Source organism: Scyliorhinus torazame, chromosome 3 (genome assembly GCF_047496885.1).
Source record: "Scyliorhinus torazame isolate Kashiwa2021f chromosome 3, sScyTor2.1, whole genome shotgun sequence".
NCBI classification, from domain to species: Eukaryota; Metazoa; Chordata; class Chondrichthyes; order Carcharhiniformes; family Scyliorhinidae; genus Scyliorhinus; species Scyliorhinus torazame.
This window is the reverse complement of record NC_092709.1, coordinates 13,617,652-13,644,844: the sequence shown is the minus strand read 5'-3', so window position 1 is coordinate 13,644,844 and position 27,193 is coordinate 13,617,652. Positions and strand designations below refer to the sequence as shown.

Sequence of the window (27,193 nt, the reverse complement as noted above, 5' to 3'; positions counted from 1 at the left end):
GGACGGTACATCTGCAGGAGAAATAAAATTTGAAGTTGTGTAAGATGAAAGAAACTAAATGTAAATCCACTTGAACAACCAAATGCAATTCTGACCTGCAGCAAAAACACACACACAGACACATATGGCGAGCACCTTTTTTATATAACTGTCTGGGCTCTGAATCCATTCTGGGTCTGAAGAAAGCAATTTGAGGCACAATAATTCACCGGGTAATGTGGCACTGGGTGGCAGGAGCCAGCCTGTACACAGACGGCAGTGGGCAGGACCTTCGCAACGCAGAAGAAGCTAATTGCTGGCCTTGCAAGTCTCCTTGCTGAAAAATCATCAGAGATCTCCAGACGGCATGCCACCAGATCTAAATTCAACCTCTCAGCCCCTGGCAGGCTGCAGGTTTGGATATGGTGTCCTTGAGTTTCATCCAATCAGCTGATGTTTCCCGATGCAAGTTGATATATATGAATCTTAGGAGTCTTGTATTAAATACAGATGACAGTATGTGAATGATATTTCCTCAGTATGTCAATCGTGACATGCTGTCTTGTGTGGTTTCTGCAGTTATTATGTCCATCCTCTTTTAGGGTCTCTATCTCCTGGAGTAATTTAAAAAAAAAAAAAAAAATCATTTTTACGGAATGTGGGCGTCTCTGGCTAGGCCAGCATTCGTTGCCCATCCCTAATTGCCCCTTTGAGAAGGTGGTGGTGACCCACCTGCTTGAACCGCGGCAGTCCCCGAGGTGTATGTCCACCCACTGTGTTATTCAGAACTGTTTTAGCCTCTCGGCATCTCAGCTGCCTGGTTGTAGTGTTACAGATCGGTAAAGTTGTGTGTTAGCCGAACCTGCCCCTTGCGTTTCAACTACTTTGCATCCGGAGAGTAAATACGAATGCCTCGCGATGAAAGATTACGCTCCACGACTTGTCTTTAAAAAAAAAAATTTAGAGTACCCAATTCATTTTTCTAATTAAGGGGCAATTTAGCGTGACCAATCCACCTACCCTGCACATTTTTGGGTTGTGGGGGCAAGACCCACGCAACCACGGGGAGAATGTGCAAACTCCACACGGACAGTGACCCAGAGCCGGGATCGGGGATCGAACCTGGGACCTCGGTGCCGTGAGGCAGCAGTGCTAACCACTGCGCCACCGTGCTGCCCTACACTCGATGACTTCAAGAAGGTTTGTCATTCTTAACAAGGCCGTTGTGATTCATTGGAAACAGTGATGTTCTTCCAGTACCCTTTTTTGTGATCATGAATGAGGCTCTGAGAGATGAAATGGCTCTGATGGTATAGAGGATATTGGACAATCCTGCAGTAGTTGGAGTAGTATCGGGAGATTCTACTTCAGGAGAAGTTGCAGGAATACCAGAGTAAACACTGCGTTTTATATATTTATATATTTGAGGCGTGTCGTCACGGTACCACCTGCATTTTTCCAATCTGAGGTTTGCAGCCTTCGATGACTATCCATTTCATCAGCGACTCTGCCCACTTGAAATTGTTACATTTTTATAATCGTAAGTAGATGAGTGTGGAAAGATAGGGCTTATCATCACTTGCTACTGCTATCTCCCACTGTCCACCCTGGCCTATCTCGTACCTGCCGAGCAATTTCTTTAAAATTCCCTTTCTGTCCATCTCCCCCTTCCCTCCCCCACTCTTTGTTTTCTTTAAAGGTTGATGCCCGAATGTTTATTCCTGTTTGATTTCAGATGAAGAACTGGATGGACTGCTCAACCTCATGGTAGGGCAGGGAACTGCAGCTTAGCAGAGGCAGCTTTTTGTTCTCCTGTTTCTACACCTTTTTGGAGGTCACCAAAATAGGGATGAGGTGTGGGGAGACTGACCGTTTTATTGCACCACTCTCCTACGTCCAATATTTGTCCCTCAACTAACATCATTAAAACAGATTATCTGTTCATTATTTGCTGTTTGTGGGAGCTTGGCTGCGGTGGTTCCTATATTACAGCAGTGACTACATAGAACATGAACATAGAACATACAGTGCAGAAGGAGGCCATTCGGCCCATCGAGTCCGCACCGACCTACTTAAGCCCTCACTTCCAACATATCCCTGCAACCCAATTACTCCTAACCTTTTTGGTCACTGAGGGCAATTTATCATGGCCAATCCACCTAACCTGCACGTCTTTGGACTGTGGGAGGAAATTGGAGCACCCGGAGGAAACCCACGCAGACACGGTGTGAATGTGCAGACTCCGCACAGACAGCGACCCAGCGGGGAATCAAACCTGGGACCCTGGCGCTGTGAAGCCACAGTGCTATCCACTTGTGCTACCGTGCTCCCCTTAAAAATATAGGGTGGGATTGTCCAGTTCACCGGCTGCGTGTTTCTCAGTGGTGTGCCGTTCACTGATTCTCTCTTCCCGCTCCTTGCCAATGGGATTTCCCGCTGAAGCCACCCCACACTGCCAGGAGATATCCCGGGCAGGAGTGCGCTGCCAGGTGGAAAAGAGAATCCAGACGGCCAGAGAATTCCGGCTGTAATATACTCTGTGAGTCACGTCAGTCACCAGGGAAACTGTATCAGGAATATTGTTTAAAAAAATATTCCATTGATATATTTTTCTCCCACCAGATCTTGGAAAGGGTGTGAGGTTGGGCTTGACAGCGAACGGTACAGAAATGGGAGGGTTTTGTTTTCGGGATGTAGACTTTGGTTTGAGTGGTTGAGTCTTAATTATTGCTCTGGACTAAGATACAAAGTCTGACATTGATACGAATCGAAAAAAGAACAAACCTACCGTTATAAAAGCGATCCCTGGATATGCCAGAATGTTTTATTGCCAATGACTAAATGTTGATGTGTGGTTGCTGCGGTAACGTGGCATCCACTATGCCCACAGTGAGGTATCACAAATCAAAAATGAGATTCATGACCAGGCGATCTGTTTCCGTGAGGTTGGTCCAAATATTAGAGGTGGGGTGGGGGTGGAGGCTGTATGGCCACCTGGCAAGACCCCCATTTAATAGCACATCTGAAAAATGGCATTTTCGGCAATGCAGCGCTCCCCGGTACTGCACTGCTGGGAGCGTGCTCCTCGAGTGGGGCTTGTGCCTTCTAGCTCAGAGGCGAGAGTGTTACCAAGTGAACCAAATCAATGTACAGCAAGAAATCTTACAACACTAGGTTAAAGTCCAACACGTTTGTTTCGAATCACTAGCGTTCGGAGCCCAGCTCCTTCCTCATTATTTCACCTGAGGAAGGAGCAGTGCTCCGAAAGCTAGTGATTCGAATCAAACCTGTTGGACTTTAACCTGGTGTTGTAAGACTTCTTACTGTGCCCACCGCAGTCCAACGCCGGCATCCCCACATCAAGTCAAGACAGATGCAGGAACGGTCGACGCTTCACAAATGTCACTGTCTGCAAAAAAAAAAAAGAATCTACTGGACCAAATAAATTTGTTAAAAAGATCTTGACAACGGTGCTTCATAAGCAGCGTGCTGCCCATCCGGAATCTCATTGATAGCCGCTGTTAACTGCAGATGTAGCAGAAAAGTGGGTTCGAATTGTGCATTATTCTATTGTAACCATTGTGAGATGGGATGAGGGGGGATTGGTAAAGAGGAGTTGGAAGTGCCCACCACCCAGATAGTGATGCAGGTGCCCCAGCCTGTTTCAATTTCCTCCTGACCCGAGCCGAAAAATCTGTGTCAGAATCACCAGAGCGCGTGTTCTCTCAGTATTGTTTCGGATGTACCTACTGCTAAGTAGCCTTTTAGTCCGCAAATAAAACCAAACCTTTAAATTGGTCATCTTGCGTCACGGTGAAGCCCTCAAATGCTTTGGTGTAATTTTACACCAGCTTCCTTTATATATATATATATATATATATATATATGTATATATAGAGCAGGTGCTGGCTGCCAAACTCTGCTGTTTTATGCTTTGAGCCAGAGGAGTGCACAGTGTTCCTTGCTCCGAAGACCAATAAGCTCTTGGTCTGAGAAAGGTAAAAAGTTTTGCATTATGCAAAAAGAATTGATGTCAGGAGTTTGTGCTGTTTTATTTTAACGTTTTATTTGACTCCAAGTGACCAGGGAGTAAAATGTGTCCAGCGTTTCCATCAGATGGTTTGGACCCTTGTCAGTTGCGTGATGTTTCTCTGGAGGCGATACCAATTTCTATCTTATCGGTATTTTTGTACAACCTTTTTGAACCGCAGAGGGATAAAAAAGGTTTGCAGTCATGTCTGGCAGTGAGTGCATAAAATGTACACCCGCGGTCGTGTAGCATTCTGCGCAGCCAAATGTCTGCAGCAAACACTGAAAGCTCCTGTATTTCAATGTACTGGACAGATTACTATAGTGGCTCAGTTTGAGGTAACCCCTTTGTGTGTGTTTTGAGTTATTAACTTCATGCGTGTCATGCCTTTTTGTAATGATTGCCCGTCCAATAAGTGAGGTTTTTATTTTTATAAATTTAGTGTACCCAATTTTTTTTCCAATTAAGGGGCAATTTCGCGTGGCCAATTCACCGACCCTGCACATCTTTGGGTTGTGGGGGCAAAACCCACGCAAACATGGGGAGAATGTGCAAACACCACGGACAGTGAACCAGAGCCAGGTCGGAACCTGTGACCTCAGCGCCCTGAGGCAGCAGTGCTAACCACTGTTCCACTATGTTGTTCTAAGTGAGGCTTTTTTAATGCAAGGAGTGTTTGGACTTTTTTTTAATAAATGTTTTTATTCAAGATTTTTCCATACTTTTTTACAAAACACTATAATAGAAAATATATTGGTCATGCCCGGCACTGGAGGGGTTGTGGAGAGGAGCGGCGGGAGCAATATCTCAGGTGGTGAAAGTCCGGGTCAAGCCAAGCTGGGGGCTAGCTATATTTGGAGTAGTGGACGAACCGGGAGTGCAGGAGTCGAAAGAGGCCGGCATTCTGGCCTTTGCGTCCCTAGTAGCCCGGCGAAGGACCTTGCTAACATGGAAGGAGGCGAAGCCCCCCAGCCTGGAGGCCTGGATAAATGATATGGCTGGGTTCATAAAGTTGAAGAGGATTAAGTTCGCCTTGAGAGGGTCTGCGCAGGGGTTCTACAGGCGGTGGCAACCGTTCCTAGACTATCTCGCGGAGCGTTAGAGGAAGGTCGGTCAGCAGCAGCAGCAGCAACCTTGGGGGGTGGGGGGTGTGGAGGGGACGTCCTGGGAGGGGGGATGGGGTGGAAAGGGGGGACTGCCTGGGAGGGTGGATGAGCAAGAGATAACATGAAGGGTTGGGGAAACTGGCACGTACGGGTGAGGGCCAGTGTACAAAGCTGTGTAAATATATCATTTTGCCATGTAGATATCTTGCTCTGCGCGATTTCTCATTTTTTTTTGTTCCGAGTGGGGGGGGGGTTATTGTTTGTAAGGGAGAAAAATTGTGTTAAAAAACTTTAATAAATATATATTTTTTTTAAAATAGAAAATATAATGCAGAGTGTTTGGACTTTTTAAGGAGCGAGCTCTATGTATTAATTTACAAAATTGCAATACCTGTCACAATAGGTTGAACAGGCTGGGGACTCTCTTTTGCTTTTCCTGCGAAAACAAGGAGACGGGCGAAGGAGGTTCCTATGAAAGGTTTTGATAGAGTAAAGATGTAGAGGGTGAGGTCAAAGCCAGGGAATCTTAACAGGGCTGCGAATAAATCCAATGGGGAATTTGGGAGAAACATCTTTTTGGCAAGGAATATCCACAGGAGCGGTTGAGGGGAACAGTATGCATGCATTCAGGGAAAACCTCGATAAGCACATGAGGGAGAAAGGAATGGAAGGGTGTATCCATTGAACGAGATAAGAGGGGCTTGGGTAGATGTGTGAAATTGAATGGTTTTTTTCTGCATTATAAAATACTTTGTAATACGAGTAAGTGCAATTGTTTGCTTTAAAAAGAGATTCATTTAGATGCTTAAAAGTCTGCATATTTTTATTGGATTTAAGCTAAGGCATGATTGAACAAAATGATGCAAACTTGGACAGTTATGATTTAAGCCATTCACTTGTATTTTAGTCATTTTTGTGTGTGTTTGTCTTTTCACTTCCTGCAGTTGGCTGATTTAGGACTGGTGTGTAAGAAAGTCCGATCATGAGCAACTACACTGTCACTCTGCAAGGTCCAGCTCCATGGGGCTTCAGACTTCAAGGCGGCAAAGACTTCAACATGCCACTGACCATCTCCAGGGTAAGTACAGCTCCTTTGCATCTCTCCCAATCCTGCTGATGACGTGTGCTAATCGAGATTGCAGCCATAAGCATCTCGATCCCAGCAACGTGATCCACATAGAATCATAGGGTCACTACAGTGCAGAAGGAAGCCATTCAGCCCATCGAGTCTGCTCCGCCCCTCTGAAAGAGAACCCTACATAGGCCTACTACTCCATCCTATCCACATAACCCCCCCCCCCCCCCCCCCACCAAACGTGGACAATAAGGGGCAATTTAGCACGGCCAATCCACCTCTCCTGCACATGTGGATTGTGGGAGGAAACCCACACAGAATCGGGGAGAATGTGCAGACTCCACACAGTTACCAAAGGCTGGAACCCGGGTCCCTGGTGCAGTGAGGCACCAGTGCTAACCACTGTGCCACCGTGCTGCCCCGTGCAGGATTCATTGGATTGGTGGCTTTCTGATGGGTGGTTTGTGGGTTTATGAATCTGAGATGCATCAAACTGTTGTCCAGCCTTTTCTACGGAATACCGTGATGATTTATTTTGGTACCTTGATATATGTAGCTGTCGATGTTGCTGTAAGCTATAATGTTCCCAAAGGAGCAGTCTTGCACTGCCCTTTTTCAGTGCAAACTCCCTCTCGTGTGGCTACTTCTTTTTGAGTTTCTTTCAAAGGGCCACGGGTCTTTTAAAAAAAAAAAAAAATATCTGGCATTTCTTGATAATTTTTGAACTGTTGGTGAGTTGTGGGGAGCAAGGGGAACAGGCAGGAAAGTGGAGTTGAGGCCAAGATTGAAGCAGCCATACTATTACTGATTAGTTGGAGCAGGTTTGGGTGGTTATGTGGCCTGCTCCGCTCCTCTAATGTAGTTAAGAGTTAATGGGACATACTGCTCTCAGTTGGTGAGCTGTAAAGCAGAAGACAACACGATTGTTTGTGTTGGAGTTGTGGACCCTGGTCAGGCAGATTAATGGATGATTCATCACATGGCCTCCAATTGCCATCGTCACCGGCCATTTCTCGCCCATCCCAACAACTCCAATATTTTCATGACTAACATAAAAAGTTCAAAGCAAATGGGGGCTCAGGTCTTGGAGAGTTGATAAGCCGAGGTTGTTTTCAGGCCTTGTCTACGCCAATGTCCCATGGCTCCCTGCTCACAGTGCGAACGTCACTGTACCTGTCAGTGCAGTACTGTTGGTGTGCTTTGAGCAGGAATATTTCATTCACTGGTTTGGTTGGGACACGTTTCTGTTGCCTTGGCAAGATAACAAGGCAAAGCAGCTTGCCAACTCAGGGAGAGACATACAATGCTCTGTTTTTAGCTGATCTCCTCTTTGGCTCTCCTCTTTGTTGGCACCATAAGACCATAAGACATAGGAGTGGAAGTAAGGCCATTCGGCCCATCGAGTCCACTCCACCATTCAATCATGGCTGATTTCAACTCCATTTACCCGCTCTCTCTCCATAGCCCTTAATTCCTCGAGAAATCAAGAATTTATCAACTTCTGTCTTAAAGACACTCAACGTCCCGGCCTCCACCGCCCTCTGTGGCAATGAATTCCACAGACCCACCACTCTCTGGCAGAAGAAATGTCTCCTCATCTCTGTTCTAAAGTGACTCCCTTTTATTCTAAGACTGTGCCCCCGGGTCCTAGTCTCCCCTGTTAATGGAAACAACTTCCCTACATCCACCCTATCTAAGCCATTCATTATCTTGTAAGTTTCTATTAGATCTCCCCTCAACCTCCTAAACTCCAATGAATATAATCCCAGGATCCTCCGACGTTCATCGTATGTTAGGCCTACCATTCCTGGGATCATCCGTGTGAATCTCCGCTGGACCCGCTCCAGTGCCAGTATGTCCTTCCTGAGGTGTGGGGCCCAAAATTGCTCACAGTATTCTAAATGGGGCCTAACTAATGCTTTATAAAGCTTCAGAAGTACATCCCTGCTTTTATATTCCAAGCCTCTTGAGATGAATGACAACATTGCATTTTCTTTCTTAATTACAGACTCAACCTGCAAGTTTACCTTTAGAGAATCCTGGACTAGGACTCCCATGTCCCTTTGCACTTCAGCATTATGAATTTTGTCACCGTTTAGAAAATAGTCCACGCCTCTATTCTTTTTTCCAAAGTGCAAGACCTCGCACTTGCCCACGTTGAATTTCATCAGCCATTTCTTGGACCACTCTCCTAAACTGTCTAAATCTTTCTGAAGCCTCCCCACCTCCTCCATACTACCTGCCCCATCACCTATCTTTGTATCATCGGCAAACTTAGCCAGAATGCCCCCAGTCCCGTCATCTAGATCGTTAATATATAAAGAGAACAGCTGTGGCCCCAACACTGAACCCTGCGGGACACCACTCGTCACCGGTTGCCATTCCGAAAAAGAACCTTTTATCCCAACTCTCTGCCTGACAGCCAATCGTCAATCCATGTTAGTACCTTGCCTCGAATACCATGGGCCCTTATTTTACTCCGCAGTCTCCCATGAGGCACCTTATCAAAGGCCTTTTGGAAGTCAAGATAGATAACATCCATTGGCTCTCAGGGGCACATTTGCGAATCAGTTCCGGGACAGGAGTCCCACCAAACCTCAGTGTGAACTTGCCGCATCCACCAAACTCTGCCGTTGGGCAGTGCTGAAATGGTAACTGACGGTGCAAACACACCACGGCATGAATATAAAAGAGTCTTTCTTTTTCTTGAGCTCACCTCCCCAAGGGCTGGGAGGGGAGGTGGAGAATAAAAGCTAAACTTTGAATGGTATTTTTCTTTGCACTTTCTTCAGACTATCCAAAATTAATTCCGAAACAAAAGATCCTCCATTCTTTTTGATGTAGTAGTCTGCACTTATTTACATCAAAGTTGGTGGCTAAGCTACCCAAAGCTTAAAATAAAGAACTTTCATTTCTATAGCTCCTTTCACAATCTCGGGTCACCCCAAAGCGCTTTGCAGCCAATGGCGCGCAGTCACTGTAACGCAGCGAAAGCTCAATAAACGTGTGAAGAGAAACAATGAACCAGCGAGGTCCCAACCTGTACTTCGGTCCGTGTTGTTTTACCGACTCTGAGCCAGAGCTGTTGGTTGTGCTCTGATTTTCGGTCTAGTCTTCATTTAAAAAAAAAAAAATGTTTATTGTATGATTTCTTTTCCCGTGATGTTGCAAGTGTCTTCCCCAACAGTGAAGCCACCTATTTGGAAAATTACTGCAAGTTAATTTGAACAGGAGCAATCGGCCGGGCCAAATTGGCTGCTGGATTGTGCAGAAATTCCACAGTCGTGTTTTGATTGAACACGTGTCATTGTACAAGGCTACATTCGTTCAAAACTGGAGTAAATAAAAACGGGTAAATACATCACACGGGCAGGTAGAAACCTTGCCGAAAATCTTCCCGACACTCCCCCAGCTTTTGGAATATTGACGCTTGTGTCCCCAGCATCAATGTGGACGACGAGCGCTTTTCAAATAGGACCTTTCCCTGTCTCGAGTGGGCGTGTTTGCCAGGTTGACAGTTTGAGGCTTTCCACAATCTTTTCCTTGTGGGTACGGTGAGTGAGGGTCTACAGCTGGATGGAGAACGCCAGTCTAGCTGCTCAGAATGCTTATTAAAGGGCTTCAAGCTCCACTGATCAGAGATGCACAGCAGCCGTTCGTGCACAGGTACTTTTTTGTTCTCTCACAAAAGGGCCCTGTGTTTCTGGGTGACCTTTTCGGGGCCTCGTACTCCGTTCTTGTCAGCTCTGTCACCCTTGAGGCTTTTTTGCTGACTGATGGGCTGATAATATGTGTTTGAGCAACAAGAAAGCACTCGCATTTATCTGACCCCTTTCAGGACCTTGGGGTGTCCCCAGGCGCGTCGCAATCAATCAAACATTTTTGAAATGTAGTCACTGCTGCAGTGTTTAAAAAAAAAACACATGGCAGCCAATTTGCACACAGCAAGTTCTCGCAAACAGCAGGAAAATTGATGCGTGGATCGACATTTTAGTGAAGTTGATTAAGGGATAGACATTGGTCAGAACACCGGGACAAGCTCCCTTATTCTCCTTCAAACTAGGTCCACCTGAGAGGGTGAGCGGGATCTCGGTAAAGATGTCAAGTTGTCGTCCGTGTGTTCAACAACTGCTTTTTTACTTTCCATTTTCATTTGCGAATCCCATGATTTTCTACACACGTCAGCTGTGCACCAGTCGGTGACATTCTTTTCTCTGAGTCAAAAGGCTGTGAGTTCGAGCCCAGCTCCAAGACTTGAGCACAAATAACTAGGCGACACTGTCGAGCAGTACTGAAGGAGTGCGATACTGCCGGAGGATGCCAAAGACCCCTATTCCAAAGGAAATGAGGGGAGTTTTCCCTGGTGTCCTGACCAGTATTGATCCTTCAGATTATCTGATCATCGTGGCATTGCCACTTGTGGGAACTTGCTGTGAGCCAATTGGCTGCGACCATTACTGCACCACAACAGTGAGTACACTTCAGGAGCACTTGATTGGCTGTGAAACATTTGGGAGGCCCATTGAAAGGCGCTATATGAATGTAATGATTTTCTTTTTTGCAGAACATTTTATCTGTTGGCCTTAATCCTTGTCACGTTCAGTCAGGATCCTGCATATTTTGTAGGAGCTGCTATGTAGTTGAACGACTGTTATTCCATAAGTCTGTTTTTGAAAAAGGAAATAATGATTTGAGGGTCAGGTGGAAGAGAATTTGGGGTATAGGCATTTCAACAAAGCAATATTAATCCTGCCTTCACACTCTGCCACCTAACTCAAACACAGCCTTTCAATGAAGCTTTTTCAGAGACAGGTATTTGCATGGCTAAAATGAGCTCGCTGATTATTGGTGCTCCAGTTTTATTGAGAATGTACAATAGAGGTCTTCGAAAATGGAGATATGAGGGAGAAAGTACACTTGCTGTTGGTTTAATACAGGACACCATTAACCTCTGAACATAGTTTGAATTGACTAGTTATTCCTTCCCAGTCTGTGTTCACATCCTCTTCTCCAAGGCTACCGTGCCCAGATTTCACTCCTCATAATCTCATCAAACGTGGAACACAAACGTGACATGTCTGCTTTTTTTATCTTTCCCTGGCTTTATCCCTGAACAGAAATCCAAGTCCGAAAGGTGGGTTTAATCCAGAGATTCTATTGTCTTTAATTTCCCCCCAGTGTTTGTCTTCCTGTGCTGTAGAATTCTCCATTCTGCGAGAACTCCCCCGCACATTCTCTTTTCAAAAGATCCAAAAAGGAGCCAGGTTTGCACCTCTTCTGGCGGCCGAGGTTTAGTTCTGGATTTAATGCCACTGTTGTGCCATTTGATCCAGTGACCGTTGCCCTCCTGGTGTGCCATGCACCCGATTTTGGTTAATGCCTGACCAGCCGGTAAGCCAACACAAGGCACATTATCAGCCAGTGTAAGCAGCTGTCAGACTTCTCAGCAGCTACTCGGGGCATTTCAGCAGGGGGAAATTATTGTAACGTGTTTAGTGACCTAACGAAGTTCACTGGTTATTGGGTCATCTTCAGGCAGGAGCTGAAGGGGGAAGGATGCCCTTGCTTGGATTCAGTACTAAGAACGCAGCAAAGAATTGGACGTCACTTCCTCTGCTCTCCTCCAATTCTGTCCTCTTGAAACTCCGCCGTTTTCATCGCGCCACCATTGCCAGCGTTGTCTTAAACTCTGGATTACCCTCCCTAACCCTCTCTGCCTCACCATCTCTCTTTATCCTCCTTATAAGATACTCTTTAAAACTTGCCTCTCTAACTTAATATCCCCTTAGGTGTCTCCGTGTGAAATAGTGTTTGAAAACGTTGCTGTCAGATCCCATGGAATGTTCTGCTACTTGAAAGGTGTTAGTTAAATCCAACTTGTTGCATTGGGATGTGTAAAGTTTATTTTTTTTAGTACTGTAGCAAACTCCACCAACTGGCAAAAGAGATATTATTTTTCAGAATTGTGTTGAATTTGCTATTGACATTCAGGATATGAAATGCATCATTGCCCAGAACCTGGAATCGGTTTAGTTGACAGAAACAGAATCACAGAATTATTATGGCGCAGAAGGAGGCGCTTTGGCCCATCATGTGTGCAGTGGCGATGAAACATTATGGGAGAGCATGTCTATACCGATTGGCATTGAGGCTTGTGCCTGATGATGTTAGATCCAGTTCAATTGGAAATTCAGATACTTGTATTTACAATGCTTAATGTTAATAACTGTTCCGATCCTGGCTCGAACTGAATGACTGCACTGGTTTTTACACTGAAATACGTCACCTGTGAGTCACTCGTTGGATCCTAATTTTTTGGAAAATAGGTTCTGTGCTAATTGTTTTGGTCTTCATTTGGTGAACTGGACAATTATTGACTTTTCTCGCCACTGATCACCTGGAGTGTTGCTTCCTGCGGAAATAAACTCCCACTGTCCCCCTTCAGTCCCAAACCACGAATGGTCACGTTGAGGCCCAGGTTGATAATTTCACCAGCTTCCTAAAATCAGCCGACACCTCAAGAATTCCACAAGTTCGATACAGAATGCTTTTAAATTTGAGTTATGTTATATTTTTTTGTGGGATTTGGGCTTTACAGGTTAGGCCAGTATTTATTGCCCATCCCTAATTGCCTGTGCGATGGTGGTGGTGTGCTGCCGCCTTGATCCGCTGCAGTCCATGTAGTGTAGGTACACTCGCAGTGCTGTTAGGGAGCGCATTCCAGGATTTCGACCCAGTGACAGTGAGGGAACAAAGAACAATACAGTGCAGGAACCGGCCCTTCGGACCTCCAAGCCTGTACTGGTCATGATATATTTCCAAGTCAGGATGCTGATGGAGGGAAGCATTGCAGGTGGTGGTGCTCCCATGCATCTGTCCTTCTAGTTGGTTACGGTAGAAGGTCTGGAAGGATAATATCCTGCAGATCTGGTCTATCACAAGATCAATGCTGTTCCCTCTTAATACCTTGGCCCAAATGCTGCTGTGGCGCTCTCATCCATCTCATTGTTTCTTCATCATACGTGGTGGCTTCCAGTTTCCCAATGTCTCGCGATTAACTCCCTTTATTGCCTTGCCATCTCTAACCTCCTCTAGCCTTGCAACTCCAACCGGGTTCCCAGTTTGACTTCGATCTTAACATTTCCCCTTCACCTATTGGTGGCTCTTTCGTTGATCTGCAATTCTTTGCCTAACCTTTCCGTCCTCCTTTTTAAGAACCTGCATAAAACCCACCTATTCAATATCTCCTCCTTGTCGTTCAGATCCATTTGTTTCTGATTACATAACGATCAAAGTGGATCAGAAGGTTTTTCTACATGTAATTCAATAATCAGAAAAAGGAGCCGGACGAGGCCATTGGGCCCATTGTTCCTGTTTTGCCATCCAATCTAATTGTGGCGGATCTGACTTTGTGGTTGTGATTTGTTTGAAATTTGGCTTTTTTAAAATTTGTTCTGATGAGTGCAGAACAGAAAACTTTGGCAGCATGTCTCTCTTTTCAGCAACATTCCAGTTCTATACCTCCGAGGGCTGGCTGACCTGATTATGGCCTTACCTCCACTTTCTTGCCTGCCCCCATAACCCTTGACTTCCTTGTCAATCAAGAATCTGTCTATCTCAGCCTTGAATATATTCAATGACTCAGCCACCACTACTCCCTGGGGAAGAGGATTCCAAATACTAACTGACCCTCTGAGAGAAGAAATTGCTCCTCACCTGTGCCTTACATGTGTTATGGGCCAGGGCTTATTAACTCCAGAGTATATTATGAAGCTCACCTGACCTATAACATGTTGAATTTGGCCAGGGTGAGCACAAGAGCTTCCATTCAGGAGTGATTCATCAGACTTCCTCGGCGCTTTTATCAAAACAAAGTTTATTATAAGAATGTGGTTACCAGGGGCGAAATTCTCCGGTATCGGCGCGATGTCCGCCGACCGGCGCCAAAAACAGCGCAAATCAGTCGGGCATCGCGCCGCCCCAAAGGTGCGGAATCCTCCGCATCTTGGGAGGCCCAGCCCTAACCTTGAGGGGCTAGGCCCGCGCCGGACTGATTTCCACCCCGCCAGCTGGCGGAAGTGCCCCGCCAGCTGGCGCGGAAATGACATTGCCGGGCGCCGCATTCGCGGGAGCGTTAGAGGCCGCTCACGGCATCCCCGCGCATGCGCTGTGGAGGGAGTCTCTTCCGCCTCCGCCATGGTGGAGACCGTGGCGAAGGCGGAAGGAAAAGAGTGCCCCCACGGCACAGGCCTGCCCGCGGATCAGTGGGCCCCGATCGCGAGCCAGGCCACCGTGGGGGCACCCCCCCGGGACCCTGGAGCCCGCCCGTGCCGCCTTGTCCCGCCGGTAAGGTGGTGGTTTAATTCACGCCGGCGGGACAGGCATTCTAGCAGCGGGACTTCAGCCCATCCGGGCCAGAGAATTGCAGGGGGGGCCCGCCAACTGGCGCGACGCGATTCCCGCCCCCGCCGAATCTCCGGTGCAGGAGAATTCGGCAACCGGCGGGGGCGGGATTCACGCCAGCCCCCGGCGATTCTCCGACCCGGCGGGGGGTCGGAGAATCTCGCCCCATATGTAAAACACTTGTCAAGAATTTGTTCTCAATTACAAACATGAAAAAACACAACAGCTACAGTAATCTATGTATATAACTCTTAATGAATCCCCCTTAGTAACTGTTCCAATTCAATACAAAAATCCAATAAACCAAAACCCCTTTCAAGGGCGTGGCCCAGCACACTGTAATCTCACTTGAATGGGACTGGTCCTTTTCCTGAGATCAGATCCAGTTTCCAACCAGCCGATTCAAAGCTCCTTTAGGAAAGCAACTCTAGCTTTAAGGTTACCAAGGAAGTTTGCCACATCCAATGTGCTTTCCGTTCCCTAGAACAGCTTTAAAATAAAACATAGAAAACTGGGAAACACTGCTTCTTAATACAGTGCTTTGCCTTTCGCAGTCCAAACCAGCAAACCGAAAATGAAACCAAAACGCTAAACCCCTTCTCACCTGACAGCCACAGCCCGGCTCCACCCACAAATGACATCACTGAAGCCGTGCTACAAGCCATGGGGTCAATCAAAACCTTTCTTAAAGGGACACTCACATGACAAATGGGAGACCCCTTTAAACTGTGCCACCTAATCTTAGACTCCCGCATGAGAGGAAACATGCTCCCAGCACCTGCTCCGTCGGGCCCCTTCCGAATCTTAAATGTCTCTGATAAAGATCTGTTGTGTTGCCCCGACATGCCTACTGTACAACAACAACTTGCACTTTATTGTAGTAGCATGTCTCAAGGTGCGTCGTGGATATCATCAGATAGAACTTGCCACTTGGCCGCAAGGCCATTTTAGGAACAGCTTGGCTGAAGAGGGGGATTTTGAGATGAATCTTAAAGTGAGAGAGAGAAAGGGAGGTATAGGGAGGAAATTCAAGAGCCTATGGCCTGGTCAGCTGGAAAGGTAATGGTGGAAGGAAGAAACTCAGGGATGTACGAGAAATCAGATTTGTTGTAATGCCAGGGTCTCGGAGGATTGTACAGTTGGAGGGGATTAGAGCAATAGGGTATCTGGAGGCTGTGCGGGCTTTAGAAAGCACTGTACGCTCCTCTCATTAACAGGGAAAGCTTTAAAGACAAGCCCAGTCTGATCTAAGAAAGGCCATTTATTGCTGCTATAATGTGGGCTTCATAATTGTGATATTGTTGCAGAGTTCTTATATTTGGACTCTCTAGGTGTCAGTCTTCAGGGATTCATCTCTTACTGACAACATTCTATATTGGATCACGGAAGAAACTCTGTTTGCTTCAAAATTATATTGTTTGGACAGCCCAAATCCCCTTTTATTGGTCTTGCAGAGGAAAGGCAGATATTTGGTGGTGGGTGAGCTGCACACAGCTGTCTGTCTTTCATACATTTTGACTCCAGTCAGGAGAGTGCACAGGACAGTGCGGTCATATTACCCTCCTTTATCTGTGTGTGTCTTCCCATGTGCCTCTCTCTGTGTTTTCCTGTGTGTGTGTGTGTCTTCCTGCGTGTATGTGTGTGTCTCTGTGTCATTCTGCATGTGTGTGTGTCTCTTTGTTTTCATGTGTGTGTGTGTGTCGCTCTCTCTGTCTTTGTATGTGTTCAGTACGAAGTCTTACAACACCAGGTTAAAGTCCAACAGGTTTGTTTCGATGTCACTAGCTTTCAGAGCACTGCTCCTTCCTCAGGTGAATGAAGAGGTATGTTCCAGAAACACATATATAGACAAATTCAAAGATGCCAAACAATGCTAGGAATGCGACCATTAGCAGGTGATTAAATCTTTACAGACCCAGAGATGGGGTAACCCCAGGTTAAAGAGGTGTGAATTGTATCAAGCCAGGACAGTTGGTAGGATTTTGCAGGCCAGATGGTGGGGGATGAATGTAATGCGACATGAATCCCAGGTCCCGGTTGAGGCCGCACTCATGTGAGCGGAACTTGGCTATAAGTTTCTGCTCGGCCATTCTGCGTTGTCACGCGTCCTGAAGGCCGCCTTGGAGAACGCTTACCCGGAGATCAGAGGCTGAATGCCCTTGACTGCTGAAGTGTTCCCCGACTGGAAGGGAACATTCCTGCCTGGTGATTGTTGCGCGATGTCCGTTCATCCGTTGTCGCAGCGTCTGCATGGTCTCGCCAATGTACCACACTTCGGGACATCCTTTCCTGCAGCGTATGAGGTAGACAACGTTGGCCGAGTCGCACGAGTATGTACCGCGTACCTGGTGGGTGGTGTTCTCACGTGTAATAGTGGTATCCATGTCGATGATCTGGCACGTCTTGCAGAGATTGCCATGGCAGGGTTGTGTGGTGTCGTGGTCACTGTTCTGAAGACTGGGTAGTTTGCTGCAAACAATGGTTCGTTTGAGGTTACGCGGTTGTTTGAAGGCAAGTAGTGGGGGTGTGGGGATGACCTTGGCAAGATGTTCATCGTCATCAATGACGTGTTGAAGGCTGTGAAGAAGATGACGTAGTTTCTCCGCTCCGGGGAAGTACTGGACGACGAAGGGTATTCTGTCGGTTGTGTCCCATGTTTGTCTTCTGAGGAGGTCGGTCCGGTTTTTCGCTGTGGCGCGTTGGAACTGTCGATCGATGAGTCGAGTGCCATATCCCGTTTGTACGAGGGCATCTTTCAACGTCTGTAGATGTCTGTTACGCTCCTCCTCGTCTGAGCAGATCCTGTGTATACGGAGCGCTTGTCCATAGGGGATGGCTTCTTTAATGTGTTTAGGGTGGAAGCTGGAGAAGTGGAGCATCATGAGGTTATCCGTGGGTTTGCGGTAAAGCGAAGTGCTGAGGTGACCGTCCTTGATGGAGACGAGTGTGTCCAAGAATGCAACTGATTTTGGAGAGTAGTCCAGTTGAAAGTTTAACCTGGGGGTACCCCATCTCTGGGTCTGTAAAGATTTAATCACCTGCTAATGGTCGCATTCCTAGCATTGTTTGGCATCTTTGAATTTGTCTATATATGTATTTCTGGAACATACCTCTTCATTCACCTGAGGAAGGAGCAGTGCTCTGAAAGCTAGTGACATCGAAACAAACCTGTTGGACTTTAACCTGGTGTTGTAAGACTTCGTACTGTGCTCACCCCAGTCCAACGCCGGCATCTCCACATCATGGCTACCATCGACACCGCAAACTGCCGGCTCAAAGTGGAGAGGATCTCCAGGAAGATCGCGCATATAGACACTGACATTAAGTTTCTACAAAGATGCAAGAAAGCAGACAAGATCCCGAAAGGGCTACAGATCACAAACCCACTCAAGTCGACCTACAACACAGACTACGCTGAGAGACTCTGCCGTCGCACCTCTCTCACACTCCTCAACCACCTCGTCCGCCAGCTCTACAGCAGACGACGCAACCTGGAAACCAAGATAGAGGCCATATTCTCAACTTGCGCTCAGGATGCAGCAGACCAGCTGCGGAACACCGCCAAACAGATGAGACAACAATACTGTGCCACCTATATGCACACCAAGAACAGAAAGCTTGAGAAACTTGGCATCACCACCGGCAGCAACCAAGCCACCCCCGGTGTCACAGTAGAAAACAATACAGGGAAATCTATTGTCAGACTACACCCTTCAACCAGACGAAATCGAAGTCCTCAGCAGAGGGCTCAATTTCTGCACCACCACCAAAATGGACCCCATCAGTCTCGCGGCAGACACGGAGGAATTCATCAGGCGAATGAGGCTCCGGGAATTCTTCCACAGACCCCAAGAGGCAACAGCGAACTCGAGCAGACTATCAATGAACCGGAACAGCAGACCGAGAGATCTGCGGTGTGGCAACCGAAGAGGAAAGAGTCGAATTGGACCCCTCCGGAAGGCCGCTGCCTTAGACTCGACATGTATGCTCAAGCCGTCAGGAGTCGCGTCAATGCCAGATTCATCAGTCGCATTCACAAGACAGCCCCGAACGTCACCCAAGCACAACGCAATGCCATCCGCGCTCTCAAGACCAACCGCAGCATCGTCATCAAACCAGCAGACAAAGGGGGGGCCACTGTCGTACTGAACAGAACGGACTACTGCAAAGAAGTATACCGACAACTGAACAACCAAGAACACTACAGACAGTTACCTGCAGATCCGACCAAGGAACACATCCGCCAACTTAACAGACTGATCAAGACCTTGGATCCAGATCTTCAGAGCACCCTACGTGCTCTCATCCCACGTACTCCCCGCATTGGAGATCTCTACTGCCTCCCGAAAATACATAAGGCCAACACACCAGGCCGCCCTATCGTTTCAGGCAATGGGACCCTGTGTGAGAACCTCTCTGGCTACATCGAGGGCATCTTGAAAGCCATCGTACAAGGTACACCCAGCTACTGTCGCGACACAACGGGCTTCCTACAGAAACTCAGCACCCATGGACCAGTTGAACCAGGAACATTCCTCGTCACAATGGACGTCTCGGCACTCTACACCAGCATCCCCCATGACGACGGCATTGCTGCAACAGCCTCAGTACTCAACACCGACAACTGCCAATCTCCAGACGCAATTCTGCAACTCATCCGCTTCATTCTGGATCACAACGTCTTCACCTTCGACACCAAGTTCTTCATCCAGACGCACTGAACAGCCATGGGGACCAAATTCGCACCCCAATACGCCAACATCTTCATGCACAAGTTTGAACAGGACCTACTCACCGCACAGGACCTTCAACCGACATTATACACCAGATACATCGATGACATTTTTTTCCTTTGGACCCACGGCAAAGAATCACTGAAACGACTACACGATGACATTAATGAGTTCCATCCAACCATCAGACTCACCATGGACTAGTCTCCAAAATCAGTTGCATTCTTGGACACACTCGTCTCCATCAAGGACGGTCACCTCAGCACTTCGCTTTACCGCAAACCCACGGATAACCTCATGATGCTCCACTTCTCCAGCTTCCACCCTGAACACATTAAAGAAGCCATCCCCTATGGACAAGCGCTCCGTATACACAGGATCTGCTCAGACGAGGAGGAGCGTAACAGACATCTACAGACGTTGAAAGATGCCCTCGTACGAACGGGATATGGCACTCAACTCATCGAGCGACAGTTCCAACGCGCCACAGCGAAAAACCGCACCGACCTCCTCAGAAGACAAACATGGGACACAACCGACAGAATACCCTTCGTCGTCCAGTACTTCCCCAGAGCGGAGAAACTACGTCATCTTCTTCACAGCCTTCAACACGTCATTGATGACGATGAACATCTTGCCAAGGTCATCCCCACACCCCCACTACTTGCCTTCAAACAACCGCGTAACCTCAAACGAACCATTGTTTGCAGCAAACTACCCAGTCTTCAGAACAGTGACCACGACACCACACAACCCTGCCATGGCAATCTCTGCAAGACGTGCCAGATCATCGACATGGATACCACTATTACACGTGAGAACACCACCCACCAGGCACGCGGTACATACTCGTGCGACTCGGCCAACGTTGTCTACCTCATACGCTGCAGGAAAGGATGTCCCGAAGCGTGGTACATTGGCGAGACCATGCAGACGCTGCGACAACGAATGAACGGACATCGCGCAACAATCACCAGGCAGGAATGTTCCCTTCCAGTCGGGGAACACTTCAGCAGTCAAGGGCATTCAGCCTCTGATCTCCGGGTAAGCGTTCTCCAAGGCGGCCTTCAGGACGCGCGACAACGCAGAATCGCCGAGCAGAAACGTATAGCCAAGTTCCGCTCACATGAGTGCGGCCTCAACCGGGACCTGGGATTCATGTCGCATTACATTCATCCCCCATCATCTGGCCTGCAAAATCCTACCAACTGTCCTGGCTTGATACAATTCACACCTCTTTAACCTGGGGGTACCCCATCTATGGGTCTGTAAAGATTTAATCACCTGCTAATGGTCGCATTCCTAGTATTGTTTGGCATCTTTGAATTTGTCTATATATGTGTTTCTGGAACACACCTCTTCATTCACCTGAGGAAGGAGCAGTGCTCTGAAAGCTAGTGACATCGAAACAAACCTGTTGGACTTTCACCTGGTGTTGTAAGACTTCGTACTGTGCTCACCCCTGTCCAATGCCGGCATCTCCACATCATTTGTATGTGTTGTCTTCCTGTGTGTGTGTCTCTGTGTCTTCCTGCGTGCATGTGTGTGTCTTTGTGTCTTCCTGCGTGCATGTGTGTGTGTCTGTGTCTTCCTGCATATGTGTGTGTGTGTGTGTCTCTGTGTCTTCCTGTGTGTGTGTGTCTCTGTGTCTTCCTGTGTGTGTGTGTCTCTGTGTCTTCCTGTGTGTGTGTGTCTCTGTGTCTTCCTGTGTGTGTGTGTCTCTGTGTCTTCCTGTGTGTGTGTGTCTCTGTGTCTTCCTGTGTGTGTGTGTCTCTGTGTCATAGAACATAGAACATAGAAAATACAGCACAGAACAGGCCCTTCGGCCCACGATGTTGTGCCGAACCTTTGTCCTGGATTAATCATAGATTATCATTGAATTTACAGTGCAGAAGGAGGCCATTCGGCCCTTTGAGTCTGCACCGGCTCTTGGAAAGAGCACCCTACCCAAACTCAACACCTCCACCCAACACCAAGGGCAATTTGGACATTAAGGGCAATTTATCATTGGCCAATTCACCTAACCCGCACATCTTTGGACTGTGGGAGGAAACCGGAGCACCCGGAGGAAACCCACGCAGACACTGGGAGGACGTGCAGACTCTGCACAGACAGTGACCCAAGCCGGAATCGAACCTGAGACCCTGGAGCTGTGAAGCAATTGTGCTATCCACAATGCTACCGTGCTGCCCTTAAGAACAAATAAATCTACACTATATCATTTAACCGTAATCCATGTACCTATGCAATAGCTGCTTGAAGGTCCCTAATGTTTCCGACTCAACTACTTCCACAGGCAGTGCATTCCATGCCCCCACTACTCTCTGGGTAAAGAACCTGCCTCTGATATCCCTCCTATATCTTCCACCTTTCACCTTAAATTTATGTCCCCTTGTAATGGTTTATTCCACCCGGGGAAAAAGTCTCTGACTGTCTACTCTATCTATTCCCCTGATCATCTTATAAACCTCTATCAAGTCGCCCCTCATCCTTCTCCGTTCTAATGAGAAAAGGCCTAGCACCCTCAACCTTTCCTCGTAAGACCTACTCTCCATTCCAGGCAACATCCTGGTAAATCTCCTTTGCACCTTTTCCAAAGCTTCCACATCCTTCCTAAAATGAGGTGACCAGAACTGTACACAGTACTCCAAATGTGGCCTTACCAAAGTTTTGTACAGCTGCATCATCACCTCACGGCTCTTAAATTCAATCCCTCTGTTAATGAACGCGAGCACACCATAGGCCTTCTTCACAGCTCTATCCACTTGAGTGGCAACTTTCAAAGATGTATGAACATAGACCCCAAGATCTCTCTGCTCCTCCACATTGCCAAGAACTCTACCGTTAATCCTGTATTCCGCATTCATATTTGTCCTTCCAAAATGGACAACCTCACACTTTTCAGGGTTAAACTCCATCTGCCACTTCTCAGCCCAGCTTTGCATCCTATCTATGTCTCTTTGCAGCCGACAACAGCCCTCCTTACTATCCACAACTCCACCAATCTTCGTATCGTCTGCAAATTTACTGACCCACCCTTCAACTCCCTCATCCAAGCCATTAATGAAAATCGCAAACAGCAGAGGACCCAGAACTGATCCCTGCTGTACGCCACTGGTAACTGGGATCCAGGCTGAATATTTACCATCCACCACCACTCTCTGACTTCTATCGGTTAGCCAGTTCGTTATCCAACTTCCTGTGTGTGTGTCTCTGTGTCTTCCTGTGTGTGTGTGTCTCTGTGTCTTCCTGCGTGTGTGTGTCTCTGTGTCTTCCTGTTTGTGTGTCTCTGTGGCTTCCTGTGTGTGTGTGTCTCTGTGTCTTCCTGTATGTGTGTCTCTGTCTTCCTGTGTGTGTGTGTCTCTGTCTTCTTGCGTGTATGTCTCTGTCTTCCTGCGTGTGTGTGTGTCCCTGTGTCTTCCTGTGTGTGTGTGTCTCTGTGTCTTCCTGTGTGTGTGTGTCTCTGTGGCTTCCTGTGTGTGTGTGTCTCTGTGTCTTCCTGTGTGTGTGTGTGTCTCTGTGTCTTCCTGTATGTGTGTCTCTGTCTTCCTGTGTGTGTGTGTCTCTGTCTTCCTGCGTGTATGTCTCTGTCTTCTTGTGTGTGTGTGTCTCTGTGTCTTCGTGTGTGTGTGTCTCTGTGTCTTCCTGTATGTGTGTCTCTGTCTTCCTGTGTGTGTATGTCTCTGTCTTCCTGTGTGTGTATGTCTCTGTCTTCCTGCGTGTGTGTGTCTCTGTCTTCCTGCGTGTGTGTCTCTGTCTTCCTGCGTGTGTGTCACTGAGCCTTCCTGCGTGTGTGTGTCTGTGTCTTCCTGCGTGTGTGTGTCTCTGTGTCTTTCTGTGTGAGTGTGTGTGTCTCTGTGTCTTTGTGTCTTCCTGCGTGTGTGTGTGTGTCTCCCTGTGTGTGTGTCCCTGTGTCTCTGTCTTCCTGCGTATGTATGTGTGTCTCTGTGTCTCCCTGTGTGTGTGTCTCTGTCTCTCTGTCTTCATGTGTGTGTGTCTCTGTGTCTTCCTGTGTGAGTGTGTGTGTCTCTGTGTCTTTGTGTCCCCCTGTGTGTGTGTCCCTGTGTCTCTGTCTTCCTTCGTGTGTGTGTGTGTCTCTGTCTCTCTGTCTTCATGTGTGTGTGTGTCTGTGTCTTCCTGCGTGTGTGTGTGTGTCTCTGTGTCTTCCTGTGTGTGTGTGTCTCTGTGTCTTCCTGCGTGTGTGTGTCTCTGTCTTCCCGGGTGTGTGTGTGTCTCTGTGGCTCTGCGTCTTTCTGCGGGTGTGTGTGTCTCTCTGTGTCTTCCTGCATGCGTGTGTGTGTCTCTGTGTCTTCCTGTGTGCGAGTGTCTCTGTGTCTCTCTGTCATCCTGTGTGTGTGTGTGTGTCTCTGTGTCTTCCTGCGTGTGTGTGTCTCTATGTCTCTCTGTCTTCCTGTATGTGTGTGTCTCTGTGTCTTCCTGCGTGTGTGTGTCTCTGTGTCTTTGTGTCTTCCTGCTTGTGTGTGTCTCTGTATCTTCCTGCGTGTGTGTGTCTGTGGTAATCACCACTGTTGTATATATTAGGAGATGTGTGGTAAGGCCCCTGTACTACAGGTACGGGGGTAGTCCCTGCCTGCTGGCTCCGCCCAGTAGGCGGAGTATAAATATGTGTGCTCCCCGTACAGCATCCATTTCGCCAGCTGCTTAGGAGGCCACACACCTTCGTGTAATAAAGCCTCAGTTGTAGTCAACTCTCATCTTTATGCAATTGATTGTGCATTAGTGTCTCTGTGTCTTCCTACGTGTGTGTATCTCTGTGTCTTCCTGTGTGTGTGTGTCTCTCTGTCTTCCTGTGTATGTGTCTCTGTCTTCCTGCGTGTGTGTGTCTCTGTCTGTGTGTCTTCCTGCCTGTGTGTTTGTGTGAGTCTTCCTGTGTCTGTGTGTGTCTCTGTGTCTCCCTGCCTGTGTGTTTGTGTGAGTCTTCCTGTGTCTTCCTGCGCGCATGTCTCTCTCTGTGTCTTCCTGTGTGCATGTCTTTCTGTATCTTTGTACATATGTGTGTGTGTGTGCGCGCACACCTCTCTCTGTGTCTCTGTCTTTGTCTGAGTGTGTTGTTGTCTCTGTCTTGCTCTGTGTGTATGTGTGTGTCTGTTTCTGTGTTTGTGTGTATCTGTCTGTCTCTCTGTTTCTGTGCCTGTGTGTGTGTCTGTCTGTCTCCGTGTTTGTGTGTGCGTGTGTCTTTTTGGGAAAGAGCCATTTTCCACTGTGTTTGCACAGTACTACAATTCAGAGTTACTATCAGAAGGACTGCCTGCTTCATATTTTACTAAAAGCACAATAATCTGTGTTACGTAGATTGAGTGTTACTGTCTTGCTACCCACATGCATCCAGCTTGATATCTAACAGTTGAACCTTTCACTCTGCCCTTATCATATCTTCCAGATATAGTTTAAGCAAGGAACTCAGGAATCCATGTAAACTAAACGCGATAGTGACTGGTGAGTGCTGATAAGTGGCTTTTGTTGCCAAGGTCAGAAGCAAGTTCAGGATTCCAACTGAAGCACATGTTTCGGTTTTGTAACTGCAGACAACTGCTTCATCAGATTGGACGATGCGAACACTTAATCGCGGCGTGATCATAATCTCTTTGGTCACTGGTTTCCTCTTGTTGTCTGTGACCTTCGCACTGAGGTTTGGGATGGCATAGATTTACACCGTTGCATTTGAGCCCTGAGTCCGAGGTCCATGATTCTGGCTGTTAATATACAGATAATATTTGTAATAATGGGGCAATGCTTTATTCAATGGAAATTAAAACTTTGGTGCTTTATTTAGCTAAACTTAAATATGACAAACGACTTGTCCCCAATTGTTTGGTTTAAAGTTTCAACACTGGGCACGAGAGGAAGTTTATGCATTGATGAAACTACAACACAGACATGGGTCATGCAAATCAATAGATTTTTGTCGGTGTTTGTGCCCCATGCGAGTCTCCTCTTGTCCTTTGACCACTGAAAGGCATCGATGTGACTCATCTCAACCACATCCTGTGATAGTGAGTTCCACATTCCCATAACTCTCTGGGTAAAGAGGTTTCCTCTGAATCCCCTATTGGATTCTATAACGACTATCTTCTGGTAATGCTGCCTGCATCTAATTTCCCCTGCAAGTGGAAATATCTGGGGTACATTACCCTGTTAATCTTGAAAACTTTCATCAGATCTCCTCCAGTCTTTTCCTCCTTTAGTCCTCTCCTCCCCTACGCTGTTCAATCTTTCTGATTGGTATAAGCTCTCAGTTCCAGTATTATTCTGGTGAATGTTTGTGCTGCCCTCTTCAGCGGCTCGCCACACTTTTTATAATCCGGATTGGGGTTGGTCCAGCTCAGTTGGCTTGACGGCTGGTTTGTGATGCGGAGCAACGCCAACGGCGCAGGTTCAATCCCCGTGCCGGCTGAGGTTATCCATGAAGGCCCTGCCTTCTCAACCTTGCCCCTCGCCTGAGGTGTGGTGATCCTCAGGTTAAATCACCACCAGTCAGCTCTCCCTCCTCAAAGAGGAAAGCAGCCTATGGTCATCTGGGACTATGGCGAGCTTGGTTTTCTTTTTCATAATCTGGGCACCAGAATTGGACATCTGCGCTGTAAATGTGATCGAAAAAAGGTTTAATAAAACTTCTCTGCTTGTCAGTTCCATCTGGAAAGGAATAATTTTATTAGAGATAGTCAACACGGTTTTGTGAAGGATAGGTTGTGCCTCACAAACCTTATTGAGTTATTTGAGAAGGTGACCAAACAGGTGGATGAGGGTAAAGCAGTTGATGTGGTGTATATGGATTTTAGTAAAGCGTTTGATAAGGTTCCCCACGGTAGGCTACTGCAGAAAATACAGAGCCATGGGATTCAGGGTGATTTAGCAGTTTGGATCAGAGATTGGCTAGCTGGAAGAAGACAAAGGGTGGTGGTTGCTGGGAAATGTTCGGACTGGAGTCCAGTTAATGACCTGGAGGAGGGCATAGAAGGATGGGTGAATAAATTTGCAGATGACACTAAAGTCGGTGGAGTTGTGGACAGTGCGGAAGGATGTTACAAGTTACAGAGGGACATAGATAAGCTGCAGCGCTGGGCTGAGAGGTGGCAAATGGAGTTTAATGCAGAAAAGTGTGAGGTGATTCATTTTGGAAGGAATAACAGGAAGACAGAGTACTGGGCTAATGGTAAGATTCTTGGTAGTGTGGATGAGCAGAGAGAGCTCGGTGTCCATGTACATAGATCACTGAAAGTTGCCACCCAGGTTGAAAGGGTTGTTAAGAAGGCGTAGGGTGTGTTAGCTTTTATTGGTAGAGGGATTGAGTTTCGGAGCCATGAGGTCATGTTGCAGCTGTACAAAACTCTGGTACGGCCGCATTTGGAGTATTGTGTACAGTTCTGGTCACCTCATTATAGGAAGGACGTGGAAGCTTTGGAACGGGTGCAGAGGAGATTTACCAGGATGTTGCCTGGTATGGAGGGAATATCTTATGAGGAAAGGCTGATGGACTTGAGGTTGTTTTCGTTAGAGAGAAGAAGGTTAAGAGGAGACTTAATAGAGGCATACAAAATGATCAGCGGGTTAGATAGGGTGGACAGTGAGAGCCTTCTCCCGCGGATGGAAATGGCTAGCACGAGGGTACATAGCCTTAAACTGAGGGGTAATAGATATAGGACAGAGGTCAGAGGTAGGTTCTTTACGCAAAGAGTGGTGAGGCCGTGGAATACCCTACCTGCAACAGTAGTGAACTCGCCAACATTGAGGGCATTTAAAAGTTTATTGGATATGCATATGGATGATAATGGCATAGTGTAGGTTAGATGGCTTTTGTTTTTTGACTTCCCATGTCGGTGCAACATTGTGGGCCGAAGGGCCTGTA

General features: G+C 47.3%; 1 protein-coding gene across 7 annotated transcripts in view; it reads left to right on the top strand.

Moving 5' to 3' along the window:
* The window catches only part of LOC140408302 (PDZ and LIM domain protein 5-like), a 328,382-nt gene that overhangs the window by 10,490 nt on the left and 290,699 nt on the right, over window positions 1-27,193 (top strand). For 6 of the 7 annotated variants that reach the window (XM_072495316.1, XM_072495317.1, XM_072495314.1 and 3 more), the window contains exon 2: window positions 6,060-6,193. In XM_072495316.1, coding sequence (XP_072351417.1) covers window positions 6,098-6,193 — 96 coding nt within the window. In that variant the 5' untranslated portion in view covers window positions 6,060-6,097. Of the gene's footprint in view, window positions 1-3,893; window positions 3,978-6,059; window positions 6,194-27,193 lie in introns of those variants that run through there. The other variant, XM_072495312.1, reaches the window with a different exon arrangement.